At 29.1% G+C, this 21,169-nt stretch overlaps 1 protein-coding gene and 1 non-coding gene across 3 annotated transcripts in view; one reads left to right on the top strand and one right to left on the bottom strand.

The window, feature by feature from the left end:
* The window catches only part of LOC107439168 (MFS-type transporter SLC18B1), a 33,191-nt gene extending 12,247 nt beyond the window's left edge, over positions 1 to 20,944 (top strand). For both annotated transcript variants that reach the window (XM_071187361.1, XM_071187363.1), the window contains exons 5-14: positions 669 to 816; positions 2,238 to 2,306; positions 5,742 to 5,829; positions 6,826 to 6,965; positions 8,537 to 8,635; positions 12,411 to 12,502; positions 13,654 to 13,749; positions 17,991 to 18,071; positions 18,216 to 18,309; positions 20,688 to 20,944. In XM_071187361.1, coding sequence (XP_071043462.1) covers positions 669 to 816; positions 2,238 to 2,306; positions 5,742 to 5,829; positions 6,826 to 6,965; positions 8,537 to 8,635; positions 12,411 to 12,502; positions 13,654 to 13,749; positions 17,991 to 18,071; positions 18,216 to 18,309; positions 20,688 to 20,783 — 1,003 coding nt within the window. In that variant the 3' untranslated portion in view covers positions 20,784 to 20,944. The remainder of the gene's footprint in view (positions 1 to 668; positions 817 to 2,237; positions 2,307 to 5,741; positions 5,830 to 6,825; positions 6,966 to 8,536; positions 8,636 to 12,410; positions 12,503 to 13,653; positions 13,750 to 17,990; positions 18,072 to 18,215; positions 18,310 to 20,687) is intronic.
* Positions 9,748 to 9,829, bottom strand: TRNAS-AGA (transfer RNA serine (anticodon AGA)). The gene has a single exon. It is a non-coding gene; the product is annotated as a tRNA-Ser (tRNA).
* Positions 20,945 to 21,169: the final 225 nt, after the last annotated feature.

Here is a 21,169-nt window from a genome sequence, read left to right as displayed (position 1 = left end):
ACATTAGGAATACAATAGCGTGCTTTGCTTTGTCAATTTTATCACAACTTTTCACTCTTTTAGACGCGATAGTTCACCTTTTCTGTAGATGTAGTAGTACTTTATTTACGTCTCACTAGAACTGCACAATTTCGATCAGTTATGGTCTGGGTTTATTTATTTATTTTTTGAATAACTGTTGCGCGTTTCCTTCTGATTAGGAGTTCAAGTACTTTATTTAAGTCTCACAAGAGCTTCACAATAGGCAACCAGCCATTGACTGGGAAACATTCCTGAAACATGTCATCACAATTTTGATCCTCTGCAGAAGGGATAGCCCGACGACCTGCGCGCAAAATTCAGCACTTTACTATATAACAGTTTAATGAGGACCGATTCAGCTCACCCTCGGTTTCTTGTCAGGCTGATCAAAGTGGTCACTCAACAGCTCACTGACCGTAGTCAGTGACTGTTGACTTCGGTGATTTACTTGGAACCGTTACATACGATCAGCTCACAGTGGGACTTTCTGTAGTTATTCTTATAGTCTTTCTGTTGTTAGTTTATAAGCTTTTATAACATGCATACTTAGATTAAGAATCTGCAGAACTTCTGAACTCAAAATGATTACTTTCTGCTGATAATTTCTATGCAGTTGAAGTTGATTCCTTTTTTTTTATTCTTTTCAGGGCTTTAGAACAAATGCGCTATAAACTGGAATTTATTTTAATATCTTTTGCTATCCAAGTTGTTGAGGGTACTGGTATTGCAGTTTTAGTTGTATCGACATTCATAATTCTCTTTTCAGAAGAAACGCGGAAAGCTAATTATAACTCAGTAAGTTAATTTCTGTATATTAGTACCATCCTTTAAATTGTAATTTCTTTCACCATCTCCTTTAAATTATTCTTTGCATTTTTATTTTAATTACATGTTACAAGATTTTTAAAATTACTATAATGTTTAGAGTGAATTTTTCTGTTTCATACCTATTTTTTAATTATGTCAAAGATAAAAGAAGCAAATATCAAACACTATATAAGGTGTTTTGTAATGATCACGCTTAATATATATATTTTTGAAATCTTTGTCTAAAATGTAGTGGAAAAATTATGGACTTTAGGGGTCTCAAAATAACATGTAAGCAAAGAAAAACATAAAAGCTTTTGAATTCTGACGAATCATTACTGAGGTATATAATTATAATCATCTAAATTTCTTTAATTGAAGAAAGGAACAAGAAGGGAATGAAAGGGGATAATAGTTTCCTAGATTCATCAGACAATCAAACCTTTTACACCTCGCCTTTTTCATTATGGATTTGATAGATTTTTTTTTGTTTTTTCCTTGCATAAATATCTTACCTACGAAATTATATTACATGTGACTCCTTATGCATGTAATTTTTTCTACATCATTTCTGATAAGGACTCAAAAAATATATTAAAAAAACTTTTAAATATGGAACATCCTACAACTAAGCTTATTTTTGTGTATTCAAGCAGACCAAAAGAGTTATTAATTTTAAATTAATCTAAAATATCTATAAAGAGAGTCATATTTATGAAATAGAAAGTTTCTACATGAAATAAATGTATTGTTGGATTCTCAGAAATGCGATTACTCAAACAAAAAATATCTATAGTTATGTACTTACAATGAAATAAAGACATCTCAGTATCTCTTTTAGAATGATCTTTGAAAATTTTTGTAAGACTTTAGGGTTCCACACGTTAAGTGTTTTCAACTGCTATCGAAACAAAGAATTTTGCTTAACGCTGATCTGTAAAAAGTATCTACAAAGAACAATAATTCTAAGAGAGAAGCTGTTGATTTTTTCTCGAAATTTATATTCGAGACTTTCTGTTTAAGAATAAAATTTTTCTTTGAATTTTTTTTTTAATGAAAGCAAAAGTTCCACTCAAACAAAGGAACAAAGGGGCAATTTTTAGCTTGAGATTGCAATCTTACTATTATTAAAAAAATTGATAAATTTTGAAAATATATATGTTTTAGAGAATAGCAGGAGAATTTAATATTAGCGATTAATGTAAATATTTTACCCAAGTAGAAGAATATGGTTTGAAAAGTATAAAATAATCTGTCACTGAACAGAATTGACTTAAAGTAGTTTAAAATAAATAAGAAGAAAATTTAATCAACGAATTCTTCAAAAGCAAATAAATTTTTAAACAATTTAATCTTTTTTTAGTGAACATTTAAGTAACTAAATTAAATGTACTTTATGTTTAATACAGGTATGGGTCATGGCTTTTACAGTTCTTGGAATATCTGTTGGACCAATATGTGGAGAAGTTGTACATAAAGTAAAATTCTATTTTCAATATACGATTTAATTTTCTCTCCCTCTCATGTCGTATACACTGTTAGAATTTTCATTCTAAATTTACTGTAAAATAAACGGCAACAGTCTGTCCATCCAATTAGCTAAGTTTTCGGTAAAGTATATATTGACATTTACGGTTGGAAACCGCTTACAGCTAGTATGGTTAAAAAAAAAATCATGATTTTAAAACTATACGGTTTTTTAACCATTTAATGGTTTCAAACCCTGAGCTATCCAAGCATGGTCACAAACCCTTAATAAACAAATTCAACTGGACATTAGAGCTAGGTTATGGTTAAGTTGTGTTTTTTCAAATGAACCGTGGAATGTGGTTTAATTAGTTTGTTTGTTTTACCTATTGTAAGAGATTTGCAATAGGCTTTTTTGTTTAGCAGATTTAGCTGCATTTTGTGCGTGAATGAGAGTATCGTATTTTAATAGTCCAGGATCACAAATTGGGGAGTGCAGGATACTGAAAACTCTTCCTGTGTTGAAGGGAATGGAGGAAATATTGTGGTGTCAATACTGGGACTCAAACCCCTGTAAGAAAATGAGATTGACAGATTAGCCCCCTCGGCTATAACATGTTTCCAGTTGCAAGAAACTAAGTGATTTCATTGGGTGAGCTAAGTTAGAGCGTTAAAAGCAGTTATTAAACGGTTTTCTCATAGTTAATAGTTTCAGTATAATATTTTTGTGGTTATTTGACTTTTTTGTTCGAATATGCTAAAATAACAATTTTATCTGAGCAATTTCTAACAGTGTATCAATCTACACTGGTTATCATAAATTAAGGAAAAATCACAAAAATAGCGATAACTCTTTCAAAAGTAAGCCAAACCGTGCAAAATTTGCATATGTTGTCCACTAAGAGTAGCTGAGTAAAATTGCAATATGCAAATTAGTGGCGCTGCACTCGGCTTACGTCATCTGCCTGGAGCATAAAAGTCCAAGTTTGAGAGAAAGCACACAAATTTTACTGTGATTGCGACATTGAAAATCTGAGATAGCCAATTCGTAATAATGACCTCTAGGCATCATTTGCCTGAAGAACTACGATGGAGAGCCATCGGGAGACTAGAGGCAGGGCAGAGTCAATCAGAAGTGGCCAGATGGCTAAATGTGAGTCCATCTGTGGTTCATAGACTTTGGAGGCAATTTCAAACCACAGATTCGGCATCTAGGAGGTTCAGTCAAGGACGGCCAACTGTTACGACCAGTGCCGATGACCGATATTTGACATTAAGTGCACGCAGGAATAGAACCGCTACTCCGACACATCTTAGATCCTCTCTTGCTGCAGCCACCGGAAGGTTGGTGTCAACGTCAACTGTGCGCAGAAGGCTCCACGAAGGTGGTCTGTATGCGAGACGACCAGCCATTTGCGTGCCGCTCACATCACGCCATAGGAGAGACCGTTTGCAGTGGGCCCGACAACATGTCCACTGGACGTCAGATCAATGGAGGCCTGTTCTCTTTACGGATGAGTCCAGGTTTAGTCTAGAAAGTGACAGTAGACGTTATTTGATATGGAGAGAACCTGGGACCCGTTATCATCCATCAAACATCCGTGAAAGAGATGCATACGGAAGAGGCAGTGTCTGTGTTTGGGGAGGCATATCCTTAGGAGGGCGCACATACCTCCATGTCTTTCCAAGGGGAACCGTGAATGCTCAGGTTTATCGAGACAACATCCTTGATGCTTATGTGCGCCCATATGCCGGGGCAATTGGTGATTGCTTCCTGTTACAGGACGATAATGCAAGACCACACAGAGCTCGCATTGTTGATGATTATCTTCAACAGGAAACAATTACTCGCATGGAGTGGCCAGCTCGATCCCCGGACTTGAATCCTATCGAGCACGTTTGGGATGCTCTAGGGAGGCGTGTATCTGCCATCAATCCGCCCCCTCAGACCCTTGCCACGCTTGCAACTGCTTTACAAGAGCAATGGCTCTCACTTCCTATTGAACTGATAGACCGCATAATTGAAAGCATCACACATCGCTGTTTGTGCTGTATTGCTTCTAGAGGCAATCATATTCCATATTAAAGGTACTTTTTCTATTGCAAACCGATACTTCCAATTTGTTTATTTTATACATGTGCTAATTTCTATACTACTATTAATGTCTGATAATTTCTTTTTATGTTGTTTAATACCTTACTATGTGTTGTATATTGTGGGTAAGTTTCATAAAATTCCATGTGTAATTGAAAGAGTTATCGCGATTTTTGTGAATTTTCCTTAATTTATGATAACCAGTGTATTTACGTAATATCTAATTTCGTTGCTTTAAAATGAATTTCGTTTAGCTGATTAATGTTAATCGTTACAATATTTTCTTGCGCTTTCAAGATGTATTAAAAATAGTAAATTAAGCATGCTTCTTTTCCCAGCTAACTTTATAGTAAAACTAAATACATTTTACATAAATTACGACTAAACATTATTTTTTAAAATATCATAGTAAAACTCCATTTTTATTTTAGTTTAATACATAAAATCATATTTAAAAAAAAAAATTTAAATAGTATTTAAAAGCCTTTTTAGTTCAATCTTTCTATTCAATTATTCTGAAAAACTTAATTAGTTAGAACATGTAAAAACTCGGTATTGGATAACAACTTAAAAACTCTCCGTCAATCTTTTTTATAAAAAAATATCATTGTTACAGCTAGTTTTATTATTTTAAAACTTGATACAGTACATCATAGTTGTCTTAAAGTTCAATAGAAAAATATACCAAATCTAATAAAAAAAATATACTAAATGCTTTAATACCAAATCTAATCAATATCTTAAATATATAAATATTTATTTTGAAAAAATTTAATAAACTGTATCATTTTGTTGCATATTGCGAGCTTTAAATTTCTTCAGTTTTTTTTCTTCCCAATTTCTTTTTCAAGTGCCATTTATAAATCTGAAGTTATGGAAACGTAAGAAATAGTCCAGATTAAGCATAAATTATTAAAAAAAAATTTATATTAATAAATCTATTCAAAAACAGGAATAAACAACATAAGTTTTTGTGATATTTTTGGCATTTTTAAATTAAATTCAGCTTTGTTTCAAACTGCATAAAAATATAAGAATGTTGAATCTTGTCTTGACTTATAAATCTTGAATTATAAATCGTGAATCCTGACTTAGAAATTTTGTATATAATAAATATCCAGATCATATATTATTGAAAAGCTGTTTGATGTTTACAAACATAAGTGAAGGCGTTCATTGCTTGAAACTCATATAACTATATAAACATATATATATTGCAAGGTGATAAAGGTTAATAACAGATAATTTACGGTAATTAAGACTCTTTTAGGTAATTTGAAATTCAAGGATTTATTTTTGAATGCATATTTCTCCATGAATTCTAATTGCATACATATATATGATATTGCAGGCTTTTGGATTTGGCATACCATTTTATGGAATAGGTGTAATCACTGTTTTATCCAGCTTTCTATTACTGGCACTGATAGTGGAACCAGGTAAAATAAACACCATAAAGAATTCAAAATGTTAGCACTGTAGTTTAATTAAAATTCTGTAATTAAAATCAACAATTAATTCAACTATTTAAAATGCACTACATTAATATTAGCCCTTGCAATAAAACTCCCAATTCATTTAATAAAATTTGTTCCTTTGCTCCCCGATGTATTTTCGAATTCATAAATCTTTTGGTTGAAGATTTTCTATTTTCTCTTAGGAAAAATATATAATAATGCCAAGTATTTATTTTTATTATAAATACACAATAATCAGTAGTTAAAATACACAAAATAATCACTAATATTTAAATATTTGTTATATTTCCATCAAAGTATTGTAACTTTAAATCTAAAAATATAATTATAAACTTACAATTTTTGTAAAAATTAAAACAATAAACAATAATATTCCGATAATAAATTAAATAAGTTTTTTATAATGGAAAAATGTATATCTGTGGTTCTCTAGCAACATATTTCATTCAAATATTGCAAAATAAAATTTTTGTTGCTTTTTTGAAATTCTATACACTAAAAAACGAAAATAATGTACCAAATTTAATCTAAAAAATGATTATTTCATTCGAGAGAATTATTACTAGATGGTCTTAATTAATTTTAGTAACTTTAAGAATCATTAATAAATAATAAAATAAAGTTAAATAATAAAGTAAAGTTAAATAATAAAATAAAGTTAAATAATAAAATAAAGTTAAATAATAAAATAAAGTTAATTGATAAAATTATTACTGAAGTTTACAAACAAGTGTGAATTCATTCGAAGTTACTATACGGCATTGTAAGCTCAATTATTTATTAAATTATTTATAAATCAGATTATATGCAAATTTAAAAAGATTAAATATACGAAAAGTAATATATATATATATTGAAAAAAAACTTAGGAATGAAGAAATATCATTAGTGTCCCCCTTTCATATCTAAGTCAAAATGTAAATACCTCTATTCAATTTTATGTATTTTTATTATTAGGCCAGAAAATATCTCATAAAGACATCCCTGTTATATCATGGATGAAAGAAACCAAGATGTTGCCTTACTTTATAATAATTTTTGTTACTTTTAACTTCACTGGAGTCCTTGCTGTTGTATTAGAGCTATATTTGCAACAGGTATAATGCTTCAATCTTATTATTTTGGATTTTGATTAAATTTTTCGATATTTAAAACTTCAGATCTTTTATTTTATTTCATGACCGTCTTCATCAGCGGACCCAATTTTCAGTTTACAATGTTCAACTCCGTAGCTTTGTAATTTTGAACCCAATTCAAAAGACAAAGGAAGTCCTGGATTAAGTATAGAGAGAAATTTGCCTTCGTGGAGGACATTTTTGATAGAACTGTACCCCATTTGCTTTACATGGAGAAGAAAACCTCGAAAATATTCCACAGTTAGCTTCACGGCAAGGAGACTCTAACCCATGATCCGTCTACCACAGTATTTTACGTCAGCACTGTGGTTGGACTTTACTATAATGCAAAAGTTATTCATTATTTAATAAAGTTAATTCATTATTTTATAAAGTTTTTTCGAAATAAAGTTAAGGATATTCATTACGTAACACTCTTTACATAAAGGAAGTGCATTTTTTAAAGAGTTGGAGAAGCTTATCACTTTTATTTCATAAGTCTACTGTTTCTTGTTAAAAACTGTTTACTGCTTCTTGTTAATTATTTGATATTAGTGAGACAACTTACCCAAAAAACTGGTTCAATTTAGTAACACATTATGTTTTTCAATTTCCGTGCATTCACCTGATTAAAATGCAAGCTGATAGTAAAAATGTAAGCTATTCATAATATTTCATTAAAATTTAGAACAATGAAACTAATCATTGTAATCAATACTCATTGTTACAAAAGCAGAAGTTGTTAGAAAAAAATTTGCTGTTGGCCTATGAAAATGTTATTGAAGTCACACAATAAAAAAATTTATACATAGTCATTACCATTTTTAGTGTTAAAATTAACTAAATACATTTTTAAGTACAGAACAATAGCTATTAAGCAAAAATTATGTAAAATTGACAAAATAACAATTAATCCAAATGCACATGGAAATATGTGTTGTCAGTAAACAAAAAAGCAAGAAATGAAAAAATAAAGAAAAAAAATAAAACAGTTGAAAAATAAATAAAAAAATGTAATTGCCTACTTTGTAAAAAAATTTAGTTTACCTTAGTGCCAAAAACGGTTGCTGCTAAACACCGATATTTTTTACAGCACAGAGATAAAACTAAACAAGTAATTAAAACACAACTAATATTCATTCAGTTAAATAACTTATGTGTAAGTACAGTAAAATAAATACTGTGACATCGCTTATGTAAGATCAGGAATGGAGAGACAACTAAGCCCTGTGAGTGACACAATTGACCTCTATTTTCTCTACTTGACTAACAGCGGCCACAGCTTCCAATTAAAAAGAAGTTGTATAAGAATTAAGATATTTTTCATTAATATTTGTAATTTTACTCTCAAGATACGTTAATTATTAAAGTGATTATGCTTAATACTAAATTTAACTATTGTAATGTTTTTAAAACAAAGTGAAAGCTAAAACTTAATTGCTTATTTTTTAAACACAAAACGAGTACCACTCTTTAATATTTAATAGGACGCTGTGGTCACTGTACTTATCAGTAAAACAGTGCAAATTGAAACATTTATTTATATTATTTAGTTTCATTTAGATAAAGTGTACCTTGGACTACTCTTTGGTATACCATCTTTGGCTTGCGGACTTTCAGCTCCAGGTTGGTGGTGGATGACAAAAAAAGGAGTAAGCTTTGATTTTCTATCGACATTTCTAAATCGACATTATCAAGCAGAATCAAAATTGTTTCTGCCCATCCGCCGTTTGTAAATAAATTCAAGGATAAATCGCATGTGATATCATTTTCATCTAAAAAACAATTTTTGTTTTCACAATATCTACTTCTCCTGCTATACTGTCATTAACATTTATGGAAGAAAAGTTTTTTTATTTTGGCGTACATAGATTAATATACTAAAAACCGACGTACTCTGTTGTTTATTAATGTTTATTCTAATGTATTTTTATTGTAATTTATTTTTAAATAAAGTGGCTACTACGGAAGGCTTGATTCATCACACCAAATTTAGAAAGTGATCGGTAGTTCCATCTTTAGCCTACTGATACGGGGTCTGGGGGTTGGATGTATTACAGATGTAACTTTTCAGTTCGTATTCAGAACACGAAACGTAAAAATGGTTCTTAAAAAATATAAATTCGAACAACGTCAATTAAATACCGCTATTATAAATTTTTAGCACCTGTTACAATTTTGTAAAAAGAACTGTTAACTTTAAATATCATTTCAAAAAAGAATATTTTTTTTAAAAAAAATGTATTGAGTGATTTAGGCAAAGAACGACATCACATTGCAAATTTATTTAGATAAAATTGTTTATTTTTTTTAAAAAAATAGAATAATTTTCCTAAAAGAAGTCTGAAAAACGGAATCAAATGCTATGTCCATTTTCTTAAACACGCATTTCGAGTTGCGTCTATATTCTTAAACACGCATTTCAATCTGTGTCCATTTTCTTAAACACGCTTTCTAGCGGTGTCCATTTTGAGCTGTGTCCAATTTCTTAAACAAGTATTTTCAGCTATGTAGAAACTAAAAAGCTCATCGATGATATTATCAAGAAATAAACATTGTTTAATTAATAATTAGTGTTATAAAATTAGCTTATTAAAAAAAAGGAGTGTCACGAATTTTTAAAAAACACAAGTTTTTGTCGATAGATAGATATAATAAACGGATAAAAAAATTTAACTTCAAAAAATGAATAAATAAATGAAAAAGAGAGAGAAAAGTAAAATATCATCTGATTTTTACCTGTGGCTGGAGGAAAAAAAGGACACGTAGTCGGCAGGATTCGAACCTGCGCGGGAAGATCCCAATGGATTTCTAGTCCATCGCCTTAACCACTCGGCCACGACTACCCGCTCAAAAGAGCCTTTGCAATTAACAGCACTGCTCATATTTGTGTTTTTTTAAAACCAGAAATTATGATTAATTACTAAAACCATTTACATAGCATCAGCTATTAAAATCATTTTTTAGGGTCTTCTGTATGTTTTTTAGAATTTTATGTTGGTTATTATATATACTTGATACGGCTCGGAATTTGTTTTTTGCTAGAACGGATGGCAGCATAAAAGCTAGTCATCTTTTCAGCCATCTTGTTTATTTTCGAAATATTCCTTTATCATATTTTTATTCATTATATTTTTTTATATTAGGTATTATTTTTATGTTGTTTTGCATTACAATTCTAACACGACAATGTTAATATATTTAATAAAGTTGAACTACAGGTATTAGAACATGCTTACAAATTAATCAGTGCTATTAGCAGAGCCTTGTCATTATAATGTGGTGCAGATTCACTAAGTGTCGAATAATTTAAATCATTATTAAAATCATACGAAACTATGCATGAATGTTACAAAATAATTTAAAAATAAACGCCGTAGGCGCAAAGAACGTAAAGAATTTGTTCCTCCTAATAAATATAAATCTTAAAAAAAAAATTAAAAAAAAAAAAAAAGAGAGAACAATTTTCCTCTGAAATATTTCTGATAAATTTTAAAAAAAATCATCATCGATTTAAATTTAGTTAAGTTAAAAACAAGCTAAGAAATAAAAAACAAAAGAAAGAACAGTTTTGAAAATATTTAGCGAAATGAAGAAAATTTGAATATTTTTTGTTAAAATGTGGAATTTTAAAAACAATTGTAACTAGTAACTGTGTATTTTAATTCCGTTCCTCTCAGAAATAGGATGTCAGAGTCAGACACAAATTTAAAATTTACTAAAGCGAGTTCCCTTAAAATGATGTTTAAATTTATAAATATATGAAGCTCTAAATTGCAAATTCGCCCAAAAAAGTTAAAATTGTATGTATTCTATATTCAGAGACGTAAACAGAAATGTTGAGCTGAAAAAGAAAAAAATCGATCCATATTTAAATATGACAAGTAAGAAGTAAAAATTTTCCAGCTTGCGAATTTGGCCATAAAAGTATCAAAAAATGATGTTCCGTAAAAGACGAGTTGATATTCTCCAACTTTCGTTTTTTTCGTTAAAAAAATTATTAAATTGCGTAGAATTATTTTTACACTGGTTCAATTAAAACAGGAATAAGTTCCATGCTTTTCACTGAAGTCATATGATTAATTAACAAAAACTCTTTTTTTAATTTCTTCTATACGTAAGTTATAGTTTTACTTAACGAATTTAATACATTGTAAAAATTTATATTTAAATAAAGTCAATTAGGTTTTTTTTTCAAAAATAGCAGTGGAATATCAAACAATTTAGAAAGGGAAATATGGCCAAATTTTAACATTACAAGGGACATTATAAAAATTTATTTCGCAAATTTGCACCGCGAAGCCCTCAGATTCTAAATATTTTGATGAGTGTTAATTTTTATCTTGATGTTAATTTTGTGTGTGTATTTGTATTTTTACGACATATGTTAATTTTTATCACTTTACATTTGAGCTGTAACGTTTTATAAATATGCCAGTAGAATGTTTTAGGAATCTTATAAGGTAGGCTGAGTTTTTAACATTCAGCCATATATATCTTATAATACCAAAAATTCTGGCTATACAGCTTTATAGAGGGAATTGTGGGTAAATTTTTAACGTTACGAGGAGCATTTTGAAGATAGAATTCAAGCATTTGTACCGCAAAGCCGTTGTTTTAGTGCCTTAAAAAGCTTTGAACAGTATGAGTGCATTTTGAAAAAGAAATTTTATCGAATTAAACTACCCCATTTATATCCATTCTGATCTGACCTTTATCATTACTAAGGGGTATGACGTACAGTTTTGTAACTCCAAAAGATTAAAAACAAAAATTGAATCACTTACTTTTGAAATTAAAGCAATTATTCCTAAATTAAATGTTTGTTGAACATCAGGCATCAATTGATGTAAGCTTGAAATAAAAAACTGTTTAAAAACTTTCTGATGAGAGTACTTTTGAAGATTATTGTCTAAAAGTTCTAGACTAAATGACACCCTAACTTTTTAAAGTATTATGGAATATTATAGATGTTGCTACTTTCGAGTAGAACAACTAATTAACAATTTCAGCCAAACTAAGAAACTTTAAAAAAATTTCGTGTAAAAAGTGGCAGTAACATTTTTGTTTAGAATAAATAACTTTCAGATACCAACCACTTAAGATTTAAAAAGCACAGTGCTTTGACTTAACCAAACATAAATATTTATATTACTATCTAACTATGGTTGACAAAACTATATTATTTCTGCAGAATAATTCCAATTACTCAAACGCTTATGCTACCATTTTTTTAGTTTTTGAAAAAAAAGCTACCGTCCGTTTAAAAGGAAGCTTGCACAAATGGGTTAAACTCGATAATAAATTTTGAAAAACAAATAATGCCCTGACCAAATCGAGCTACATCTATCACCACGATCACTCTGTAGTATTTTTTGTGTATCAATGATAAATAATACAAAAATAATATGTATTTTTATTTTTTAGTGCAATAGCTTATTGCTTACTTGTATAGCAAGTATCTTGATTATTGCTGCTTTGATTTTAATAGTGCCAGCATCATTTACAGCTTTAGATGTGTAAGTAAAATGTACGATTAGTTACCCTAGTTCAGGGGTGACGAACCTTTATACACCAACGTGCCATTTTTTTCTAAAAAATTGTTTAATGATGTCATACACGTGCCGTCAAATAATTTTGACTTCGGGATTATTGGGAAAATAATAATACTAAATACTATCAACTCAAAACTCTTTATTTACATCGAAAAAAAAAAAAAAAAAACATTTTGCAATGTCTCAGTTATGCGCGTTATTCAACTTCTGTTGTTGCAGATTCGATGACAAATAACTTAGATTAGGTTGCAAGTTGTTAGTTTAAGCAGGACAGTTAATTTTTTTTTTGCTAGTTATTTATTGTTAGCTTGTTTTTTATGGTTATTAATTGTTTTTTTAGCATTAATTATTAATTTTTTTATTAATAATTGTTTATTATTTTGTGTATTTTTGTGAATTTTAATTTAATTGTTACATATGCTTTATAGCGTAATAACATTTGTGTAATAAAAATTCATAGTGTAATAACAAATGTGATCGGTGGCGTGCCCAAAATATTGTGTCAGGTGCCATAAATGGCACGCGTGCCATTGGTTCGCCATCCCTGCCCTAGTTATTGTATTATTTAGCAACTATTATCAACAATTCTACAGAACTCTCGCTGCATTCCGTTTATAAAGTTTTTTTTCGTTTTTTTTTTTTTAAATACATTTACTACTTGATACTTCGTATTTTATGTAAGAAATAAACGCTTTAAACTTTGCCTACTTGTGTTAAACTTGGCAAACTGGTGCTTTCAGTTTTATTACTAGCATTTTTGAATGGGTATGAAAGACCATCAATATCATCGATAATCGTGTTCCAAATCGTTTTCAGTCATAAATGCATTGTTATGTTTGAAAGTGGAATAATCACATTTGGACTGCGGCTTTTAAGTCCGTGGCCTTTAAGGGTTAGTATTTGTATGACTTTCAAAATATATATGGTGCATGTTAATCAATTTGGATGATGTTATTAACACTATAATGTGGTGAAATATAAGAATTCAACAATGAATATTAAAATCGAAAAAATACAAAATGACTATATTATATACAAATGACTTATCCCCCTTTCAAAAATAATAACCCAAATATGAAAAATTAACTAAATCACGACTTTCTAAATTTTTCTAGATCCTTAGTGAATGTGTCTGTTGCTCTTCTCCTTCAAGGTCTTGGTAGTGGCGGGAAACTAGCCTGTTCTGTATATGCTGCCAATAGAGAGCTCAAGTAATTAAAATTTGCATTTGATATTTTCAATAACTGAAGAGTTTAGAAGCAATATATTAATAAGCCACATTTTATTACTAATGAGATATTTTTACATTAAACTGAATCTTGGAATTATTTCCAGTTAGGTACTTTGCAAGTTTATATAGCATTTGCTACCTTACATCGTGATAAGCTTACCCGACAAAAATAGATCCCCCTCTGGATAAATCATGAAAAGTATAATTTAATATGGTGTAACTCCATTCTAAGTACTTCGCATCCAGTTAATGCCATTTCTGACAATTAAATCAAGCAAATGGGGGTGCTGGTTTCAGTATTTTATCTGTATGTTCCATAATTTTTTTTATAGAATTCAAGTGTGGTGCTTTTGCAGGCCACTCGAAATAAAATAGTTTGTGGCTTCCATACTCTTTATTTCATACATAAGTCACATATTTATTCACTCTGACTGTGGCGACCGTTAATTTTGCCCTATTACAGACCCCACTTCAGGCTTGAACTTAACACACAATAAAAAAGGAAATATTTTACCTAGAATGGTGACTAGTTTTTTATTGTGAGCCTACTCAGAAGACTATTTATATTGCTTACATAAAAATCTTTTTTTATTTGTTTATTTTCCCAACCACTTTTTGAAAATACGTTCTCCCAAGGAATTTGAAGCAGTGCTTTATTGATATGTTACCCATGTCATTATTCTACTGCTGGAAATGACGTTTTCGTTTCCTTATAACAAAAAAATTCAGTTAATGAGTACAAAAATAAATAAATATAATCTAATCATCACATATTTTTCTTTAAAAAATGCACTTTGACTTTTTTAATGATAACTTTAACAGAAACAAACCGAAAATTTTTGATGAACACTAAATTGGAAGTCAACTGAAAAAGAAAATTTATCAAATATCGTCAAGTAGTAATTCCATACTTAAATAAATAAATTAATAAATAAAAATGCGGGTGTACATTGTTAGCGGATAGTTTCACATATTTGTTATATTTATTTCACTGATTACTTTGGAATATTTGTAATAGAAAAAAGTGTCAGAAAATTGAAATACTCGAGTTTCTTAGTAACGTTGTTTGATTGATATCTTGACAACATAAATATTTTCTTCTTTCCTTGTGGCTTACCGAGTATGTTCTATCAGGGCTAAAGAGAATAGAAGGGCTAGTTCACTCCGCTCTTAGAGCTGAAGCTACGATTTCCCTCCTCATGACGTCACTGTGTCCACAGATCTCGGAGATCGCAAGCAAAGATATTATGATAACTTTGCATCTTTCTCTTTGTAAAAATAAGTTAGACTTTTTCTGGTTATTAGCTTTCAAACTTTACGTTTTTAACACATTATTTCCGTTCATAAACATAGTTCAAAAAAACTTTTTTGGCCATTATATTAAAAAAAAAAAAAATACCATTTTAAACTTATAAAAATGTTTTACTAGATGGCGAAAATGACACTATAAATACTTTATTTTAAAAAGTTCAGTTTTAACTTTAATTATTAAGAAAAATGAAAGCATATATCGACACTTTTTTTATCTACATATTCTTTTATAACAATAAGTTAAATTAAATTTAGAATCCCTGATTTTAAATTATGTCGTTAATAGCAATTTGTTCATACTTAATCATTAGGAAACATCAACCTCAAACGCTAATTACTGAAACAAAATAATAATTTAGGTTCATAATGACATTAGAAATTTTACAATTGTTTATAGATATTTAAATTTAAGATGATATAATTTATAGATATTTAAATTTAAGAGAATATAATTTTTAAAAAAAAAATCATAAATATTTGAATAACTATTAAAAAATATGTTATGAAATTAGGAGAATTCCAACTATATACTACATATTTTATTTATACTTTCTATTTACATTTTAATTTTCTTTGACTTTATCCATTTTTTTAATTTTTTTCACCTGCCTTTCTTTTTGAAGTAACGAGGCGTTTTCTACTTAGATAATGAACTTTTATTAAAGTTTTTAACGACAGAATAAACGTATTGCTGTTTTATATTAACTGTGTCATTTCGGAATCCATTCTTTACATAGTTGTTCATTTACTTTAGGGAACAAGTGGAAAATTATATTTTTTCCTTTTGTTTTTCTATCAAAATTTTTTCAAGTTGCAATCGCGCAAACTGGCATTTCGATTATAGTTTTAAATTCTTGTAAATTCACTGCAAAAGCTGAGGAAAGTCATTATAGAAAATAACAAATGTCTTAGAATATCTCGCAAAAAGAAATGCTCCAATATTAGTTAGAGCTAGCAAGGCCGAACGCTCCGTTCTTGAAGTAAAAGTGCGAGCTTTGCGCCAAAGTGACGTCACTAGAGAAAATCAAAGGATTGGCGTGGCGAGAGCTACTTCAAAGGAGTGAACCAGCCCTTCTATTCTCTTTAGCCCTGATGTTCTATAGCAGCGTTTCCCAATTTTTTTCAGCTATGAAACTCGAGCGAATGATCGAGCTTCCTTTGGCGGAACCCGACATTGTGAAAAAAGATTCATTAGCAGCTGCGATTATACTAACTAAAAAAAGAAATAGACTACTACTAATTGTTTTGTTGCTATTATGCCACTTTTTTTATAACCGTTGTTGAAGAGCAGACTCAATTTTGAGTTTGCGACTACCAATTTTCAACTTCGTAGCCTTGTAGTTTTGAAACTAATCTAGAAGACAAGGGAATTCCTAAAGATCAAGTATTGGGATAAATTTTGCCGTCGTGGAGGACTATTTGATGGAACTAACCACCTTTGAGTTACACGCTGAGAAGAACCGCGAAAACCACCCATGATTATCCTGACGGTAAGGTAAGTCTAACCCAAGATCCGTCTACCACTGAGGATATTTAACGCCAGCACTGTGGTCGGTGCGAGCCGGGAGCGGAATTCTTATTGACCAGCCACTGTTGGGATTCGAACCCGGTTCACCAAACTGCCAGCAAGCCTGCTTGAAATCAAGCGAATTTTTAACGCAGAGGCTGCGTTTCTTATTTTCCAAGAATAAACTTCAGCCACACTCACATCATAGCCCGTTTTACAAAAGAACGATTAATCTCTACTTCAGTACCCCCAGAGGTGCTGATTTGTTATAGGAACCTGGAAGACTTTTTAACCATGAAAGATTTGAAGTGCACCAGTTACCATTCAATAAACGGGGATTCACAAATTGTTTTAAAAATATTTAATGTGAATAATTAAATATTTAATATTCTAAAATTGTTAGAGGTGCATGCATATGCTGATAATCAATAAAATAAGCTGAATTATGGTTTTTGAAAGAAGAAAAAAAAGAAAAAAGCTTTTATTAAAACTTTTAAAATAGTTATCAGAGAAATATAATTCTTTATACGGATTTTTTTAATTTTGAATTGAAAAGCTCGATGAGAAATATTTAATGAGTTTTTTAAAAATGCATATCTTTCTCATAATTTATTCAATATACTGTAATTGAAAGAAAGAAAATATTTTTCGATATTTTGCTACTTTTTTCATTGGCATTTCATATAATTAAGTTCATATAAACAACCAATATATTAAACCTAATTATGAATTATTGATTAGATACAAATATTATTAGTTGTTAAAAATTCCTAACCTTCGGAACCTCAGTAATCTTTCCACGGAACCCTATGGTTCCACGGAACAACTCTTAAGAACTGCTGCTGCATAGAAATTTTAGTCTAAATTATTTTTAATAAAACTAAAAAGAGCTTCCAAAAAGAAAAACAACACCCTGTTTAACTTATAAGTTTAGATCTAAAGAATTAGAAAAGGCAATAACATGTCGGTCTTTTGAATAAGTCAGGCTGTTGATCCTCAATAATAGCCGCGACATAAATAGCTTAATATTTTTTCTTCACTTTTTTCATATTTTTTGGAATTAATTGCGTGAATAAAAAATATCTTTGTACGAATTAAAAAACTGGTTTGTCCAAATATATTGTCACACAAAAAATATGAGTTATTTTTAATGGATTAGTATATTTAGATAAAAAATATTGAAAAAATCATATTTTGTTAAACTGCATAATTTTAAATGATAAAAACCAAAATTCGAAATAAATCAGATGAATGGTTTTTTTTAAATAAATATTGATCATACACCTCAAATTCGCTTTGATTTCTAAAAACATGTTAAATATCCTATCCCTTAAGAATTTCTCTGTTAATTTCATTGTTATTAAAAAATTAGAGCATAAAAGGATATTTTTTATTCGTTTTAGAACAAGGAGAACTATTAATGGAACACCCGAGCCACAACCGTTACTTATACCCACAATATTTACTTTCGGAGCTTTTTCAGGGTAAAGGCAAACTTTTTTCTTCATATTCTTTATTAAAATATTTACTTTAACAAATATTACTTTATTATTAAACATTAAAATTTATTATTAAACATTTTATTATTAAACATTAGGAGAACCTAAAATTTTCTTTTTCTTTCAAAGATTTTTCACAGGATGCTTTGTATCAGGATTTACATTCTATTATAGTGGTATTAAGAACACATCATACTTTTTGTACTCTTTAGAAGCTATTTCAGTAAGTTTCATCTTCATTTATCTAATTTCTTTCAAGAAATTTAATAAATTGCATAAATTTTTAATTTTTTTAATAACATAAACAAATTAAATATATTTCTTATCAAATACTTTATAAGTAGTTATACTTTTAAGGTTATGTTTCAAATATTATAAAACAAAAAGTCAGCAATAAAATGTTTTTCATTTTAATTTTAAAAATTCGTTTTTCATTGTTAAAAATAACAAAAATTCATAAAGAAGTCATTAGCAAAGCAGATACCAAGTGTTCTGAAAAATGTCTGTTGATTTGAAAAAGCATTTAAACGAAAATGGAAGGTTTTAGGAATGTACGGTTTGGTTCGATCTGCTAAACAGAAACTTCTTAAAACGTTTCAAATTAAGTTATAAATTTCGTCAATAGACGGTGCTGCTGACTGGAAAAATTATAAAACAAGCTTTTTTGCTGCATGCCAGACCATTCTAATTAAAATATTTGTAACGGTGGTTATAAGTTCTATCACGTCGCTGCCTTAAATGGGTGTTATTTTAAAAACATTGCTTTATAGTTTTTCCTATTTATCAGCACCATCTGTTGATTAAAAAAAAAACTAATTTTGATACTTTGTGAGATTAATAACTTGCTTTCTAAGCAGAACGTGGCGAATAACACATGTCTACTCCTAATTTTTCATGAATTGATTATTCAAATCATCAAGAATTTTTGGGACACATGGTATTTTAGTCACAATGATTTTAGTTAAAGCTAATGATTATTATCGCATTTTTATCTTCTGTGCTATTTTTCTAGCATTTAATTTTTAGAAATATTTTTTGATGTCAAAATAAATGTGCCAGAATACATTGAGCTGCAGACTTTTATTAACTCTTAATTTACTAAGTTATTAAGAAAATATCAAAAAATGCGTAAAAATTTTTTCTTCCATTAAGTATTTTACAATTTGACAAATATTTTTGTTAATATTCAGTATGTTTTTCTAATTTTTTATTGAGTTTTTAACTTAACACTTTAAGTCCCATTAGGATTTGGTACACAACTGACTTAAAACAAAATTACTTAGAGATTCAAAATTATACTAGAAAAATATAAAGAGTAGTTCAATACTTGCGCATGTATTTTTATTTCTAAATATCAAACAAAAATATTAAAATGTAAACCACATTTATTATGAAATTAATAAAATTGTTTGCAATATTTGTATTTGTGAGTATATATTTCCGTTTTTTTTTCCTCTTTTGTATTCAGATGTATTAGAATATAATGAATTTCAGTCCACACACAATTTTAATTTCTTCGGAGTGAAATAAATGAAATAAATAAATTAATTAATGAGCTTACTTAAAAATGCTACTACAACTCAATAGAGAAAGCAAGTCATGCATAAATATTTCAATAAATGTAACTAAACCATATTAAATAATTCAACACTATTCTCAATACAGTTTATAAAATATTGATTGAATGAATATAAAACCAGTCGGGACATTAAAGTCCCAAGGAAAAATAAACTCAGTAAAAAATTTTAATTGAAGTTAAACAATAATACTTTGCTTTATAATTAGTTGAAAATGTTAAGGAGTCAATAAAAAAATATGAAAAACATACTTCCAAAATTGATCCGGATAGAAAGCTAAGAATAGGACAGCAAACATTGATCATAAAATGGCCACTTAGAACGAAATATCAACAGCTAAATAGTTCCAAAGGCGATCCTTAAGTTCAATTAATCTTGTGCTGCCAATTAGTTATGATAATTGGAAAGTATACTGGAGCAGACAAGTCCGGATGAGATATTTTGTTCCGTCTCAATACCATTTGGAAATATTATTAGTGGGACTTAAAAATTCCTTAGATGAATAAAGGGTTAATAATGTTCATAATACCAATAAATAATACTAATTGCGAATTTTAAAAAAGTTCAATTATTTTACAATTCTGACTCCTCCTATGGGAGAATATGGGAAAAGAAAGAGTAATCGGTTACAGAGACCGATCCGATATGAGCCGATATATATATATATATATATATATATATATATATACATATATATATNTATATATATATATATATGTGGTGCAACAAGTCACTGCAAATCAGAATGTATGATTTATATTGAAAAGAAAACCTAATTATTTCTAGCTAAAAATGATAGGTGTGTGAAAACAAACTCAGAATGTTCCGTCAGCACCACACTTAATATAAATGTTTGTATTTCCCTCCTCACTTGAATATTAATTTGCGGGAACTAATTTGCATACCTTTTACTTTCCTTTTTAGCAAGGATTTCTTAATATATGCATTAAAGGCAGCGATTACGAAACACTTTACATAATTTTCTGCTCATAGGTTAACTTTTCTTTTTCTTTCTAATTTATAGGTGATAACTGCAGTTATCTTTGCATTCAAGAGCAACTATCGAGTTCCTAGACGTCCTGTGACAATTGAAGAGACACAACCAATTCTACAAAGCTGATAGGCAGGATCTGAAAATTGACTTTTTTTAAAAACTTTCTTTTCAATTATGTTTATAAATTATTGCTTGACTGTGAAAACTCGTTCATTAAACTTTATTTATATTTTTAATATGCATATCTATTTTTTTTAAAGTTGTAATTAAATGTATTTTAAAACAAACATCTAATTTCTTTAAATCGGCTACTTTTTCTGTTCTTTTTAAGCAGTATTATTGTCCAGGAAATTTAGTAGAAATAGGTGCTAAAACTTTTAAAACTGTAGTTTATTAAAAAGCCAATTAATAAGGATAAAATTAAATTGAACTCTGCTGGTTTTCCATCCTGAAGTTAACGCTTAAACTTAGTTATAACAAGTGTTAAGCAACCAATCCATATCAGACTTGCA

This window comes from Parasteatoda tepidariorum, chromosome X1, assembly GCF_043381705.1.
Source record: "Parasteatoda tepidariorum isolate YZ-2023 chromosome X1, CAS_Ptep_4.0, whole genome shotgun sequence".
NCBI lineage: Eukaryota > Metazoa > Arthropoda > Arachnida > Araneae > Theridiidae > Parasteatoda > Parasteatoda tepidariorum.
Note: the sequence above shows the minus strand (reverse complement) of the source record. Positions and strands in the feature narration are given on the sequence as shown.